This window comes from Cynoglossus semilaevis, chromosome 14 (genome assembly GCF_000523025.1).
Source record: "Cynoglossus semilaevis isolate Cse_v1.0 chromosome 14, Cse_v1.0, whole genome shotgun sequence".
Classification (NCBI taxonomy): domain Eukaryota; kingdom Metazoa; phylum Chordata; class Actinopteri; order Pleuronectiformes; family Cynoglossidae; genus Cynoglossus; species Cynoglossus semilaevis.
In genome coordinates this window covers 26,483,728-26,487,238 of record NC_024320.1, presented here as the reverse complement: position 1 = coordinate 26,487,238, position 3,511 = coordinate 26,483,728, and the positions used below count along the sequence as shown (strand labels likewise).

Here is a 3,511-nt window from a genome sequence, read left to right as displayed (position 1 = left end):
TGTTTCTACGATGAAAACGTGTTGTCGATGATTTAAATGTAAATGTTTCTACGATGAAAACGTGTTGTCGATCTGCCCCTAGAGTCCAAGAGGAGTAACTGCAGACAAAAGGCAGGATTCACTGTAAATATTTCTCTTCAGGCTGTAGATACCAGGCCTCAGCACAAACATCCCAGAAATCCCAGAGTTCCTTGCAACATAGAGTACATGCTGTGGGGGGGGGGGGGGGGGGGGGGGGGGGGGGGGGAAGTATATACAGTAGCTGAAGAAATACTTCCTCTTACTTTGACTCAGATACAGTTGGTGAATTTTTATTTATTTGGGGATTTTTTTTATGTAGGGGGCGCTGTGCTGGAGAGTTCTCCTCTTCATTGGACTCATGCTCCAGTATGGTTTTTTTTTTCTGCTAAATCTACAGTTTCATTAGCGTAACAGTAAACCACTCAGTGTACTTCAGGGCTAGGCTAACTGAAGCTAAGCTAACCCTGCTAAACCAAATATTTTTGCCAGTAAACAATGCCCTGGATGTGGTATAAAACCATCAACTTTTGGCTGACGTGTCGTGTCCAGCTTGTGGCCTAGATTTCCCAGACCTGAAGGACCAGCCCAGTCCAATTATTCCGTGCCATATGTGGGCCAGATCAAAATGGAATCTGGGCCAGGTTTTTGGAATTTTGGATTTGAGATTTTAATTTTACCGCTGTGTTTTTCATTTCTTATCGACAGTAGAGGTGACTCCGCCCACCAGCGACCATCAGAACCAGGGGTTCAAACCTCCACAGCTGATTGGTCCTGGTGTCGGTAGAAGGTCTGGATTTTTCTTCACTTTTCCGTCGCAGGTATTTAATATAGAATTCAACCGACAACTCCTCCAGGAGACACCAACGGCTCCTGGCATCCTGATTACACCCCGACACGTCTGCCCCACCAGCGAGGGATGGGGGGTCCGGGGGGGGGGAAACAGACGTGAGAGACAGAGAAGATCGCAGACGTTCTCCGGTTCTGAACAGTTTTCTGTGACTTTTTTCCTTTGTCTGTAAATGTTGTTCCATTTGTTCCTGTTAAAGTGATTGAACTGCTGACAGTCCCGTGACCACTGAGCCACAGCGCGACCCTCGTTATGGTCCGGAGGCTCCTGGAACATGGAACGTTGGCATTGATCTGGATCAGTGCTCATGGACTCCACTGGTCCCACTGTGAGTCTGTGGAGAACCAGTGCCTGGTACTACGCCCCCTGGTGTTGACTGACAGATGTTCGTAAAAACTGGGCTGAAGTCAAAGTTCTGTTGATGCTCTGATCTTTTTGGCTCAAAGTTGAAGCTAGTTTTTAATTTTTGAACATGAACTGTTCTTTTCTTTACGGGTCGTTTTGTTATTATTTTACTCAGTAACCAGTTGTGTCGTCAAACTCTCTGTTAAACCGGAAGTATTTTAACCTAATTGTTTGATTCAGTGAATATTATTTAGTTTATTATCAGAGGCTTCATTTTTTGAATTATTTTATCTCTTTTTTTTCAGTAAAAACCCAGACAGTCGACAGTCAGTTCTGTCTGTTTGTTTTCAAACCTCATGTTTCACCGTCTGCTCGGATCGTTACACCGACCGGAAGTCCGTTTCTCTGGACAAACGTTTGGATTTGAAAAGAAACCGTTCATTAAACACCGTCTCACAAATGTTGTTTCTGTGAAATAAATCTTTTTTTTTCTCCAGAATCACGACAGGAGCTGATGAGAACCGACGGTCGGACGTCAGTGATCGCGGAGACGTCCAGCAGGAGTGGGCTTCACCTGTGGACGGGCTGTGATTGGAGGAGCTGTGGACTGCACCCCGCCCCCCGTGAAGCCCCGCACCCGGAGCTCTCGGATCTCCTCACTGCCTTCCTGCTCCTCAGCCTCGAACATGAGCTCAGCTCCGTGTGTGCGGACCCGCGGCGACACGGATGGTTCTCCCGCCAACTCCTCAGCTCGCTGCTGACTGAAACTGCTCTCGTTTAGGCACAAAACCTGCGTCCTGGTCCCGACCCCGACCCCGGGTTTGTTTCTCTTTTTCTCCGTTGTGGATGCACCATGAAATCCCGCTGGTGGAGTTGTGGCGTCGGGCTGGCCGCGGCGTGGACGTGGGTTTGGAGCCCGGCACTGCTCGGAGTGTGGAGCATCCCGGCGAACGAAGGTAACCACACACACACACACACACACACACCTGCCGGTGGTTTGGTTTTCAGTGCGGCCGCAGGAAGGTCGGTCAGAGAGGCAGGTGGAATCTGGAAGTCAGTGCTGAGTCGGTGACTGTGTTCACAGGACAAAAGTCACCGACGGACTTCTGTTCAGAACCTCGTGGACTTGATCCTGTCTCTTTGACCTCCTTCAGATCATCACTGGTTCAACTTCTCCGTTTTACTAATAACAAAAATATATTTATATATTTGGACCTTTTGTCGGTCTGTGTCCTGACAGACCACCCTGCAGTACAGACGGACACGGTCTGTCCAGTGTTCTCCTTTAATTACTGCAGTTTGAGGTGGAGAGAAAATAAATAAATCTGTGTCCAAATATTGTTCCCACGCCGTTGTCTGCAAACAGAGCAGCAATGTTAACAGCCCCAGATGAATGCCATTGTTAGGGGGGCTATTAGACAGGGGGGGGGGGGCATTCATCAACCTGCAGTTGTTTTCCATGGCAGATTTATTAAACCACAGTTTGGTTTCACAAAAACACTCCTGTGTGTTTGGAGCCGGAGTCTTTGAGGTTCTAGAAAAAATCGATGAAGTGGGTTGGACATTTGACGACTTCCGACGGTCACTGCCTGGTCGTATTGGAACGTAGGACTTTTCAAAATTCAGCTTTAGTCCTGACTCTTATTGTTAATTTTGGTGAAGTCTCAGGAGCTGGTGGAGATTTGACCCTGACGTTGTTCGTCCAACAGGACAGGAAGTCAGGTGTTCTTTTTAAATCATGTCCCAAATTTAAAAAATAAATCCTATAAAAATCAGTTATTGATTTTTTTTTTTTCTCACCAATTCCCAGTCCAATATTCCTGGTGTTGGTTCATGTTCTTGTTCTTTTCTTTCTTCTCTAGTGATTCCAAATGTAGATCCCTCTGTTCCAGAGTTAGGAACTGATGTTCAGATGGAACAGAGTCAGTTACAAAAACTCAATATATCATCGTACCTGTAGTATCGGAGTAAATCGTAAAATATCGTATCGCCAGATTCTTGTCGATGCTCAACCCTACAGTTAACGTTAAATACAAAATATTGAGTTAAAGATCACCGACCGACGTCATGTCAGTCATGTCATGTCAGTCATGTCATGTGATCATTTTAAATCACTTGAAGTCACTAACCAACATGAATGTGATCATAATCTTGGACACCTCGTCTTCTCTCCTCATCTGTAAAAACCTCTCATTAGCCTCGATTCTGAGTCAAATCCACATTAATTGAATTTGCAGCCACTCAGCGACTGGTTTCCTGATCACTGACTAATTACAACAGGAAGAGGAGGAAAACTCC

The 3,511-nt window shown here is 46.1% G+C and overlaps 1 protein-coding gene across 2 annotated transcripts in view; it reads left to right on the top strand.

The window, feature by feature from the left end:
* The first annotated feature begins 1,887 nt into the window (after positions 1 to 1,887).
* epha5 (EPH receptor A5) overlaps positions 1,888 to 3,511 on the top strand; it is a 50,704-nt gene continuing 49,080 nt past the window's right edge. For both annotated transcript variants that reach the window (XM_025062615.1, XM_025062614.1), the window contains exon 1: positions 1,888 to 2,169. In XM_025062615.1, coding sequence (XP_024918383.1) covers positions 2,067 to 2,169 — 103 coding nt within the window. In that variant the 5' untranslated portion in view covers positions 1,888 to 2,066. The remainder of the gene's footprint in view (positions 2,170 to 3,511) is intronic.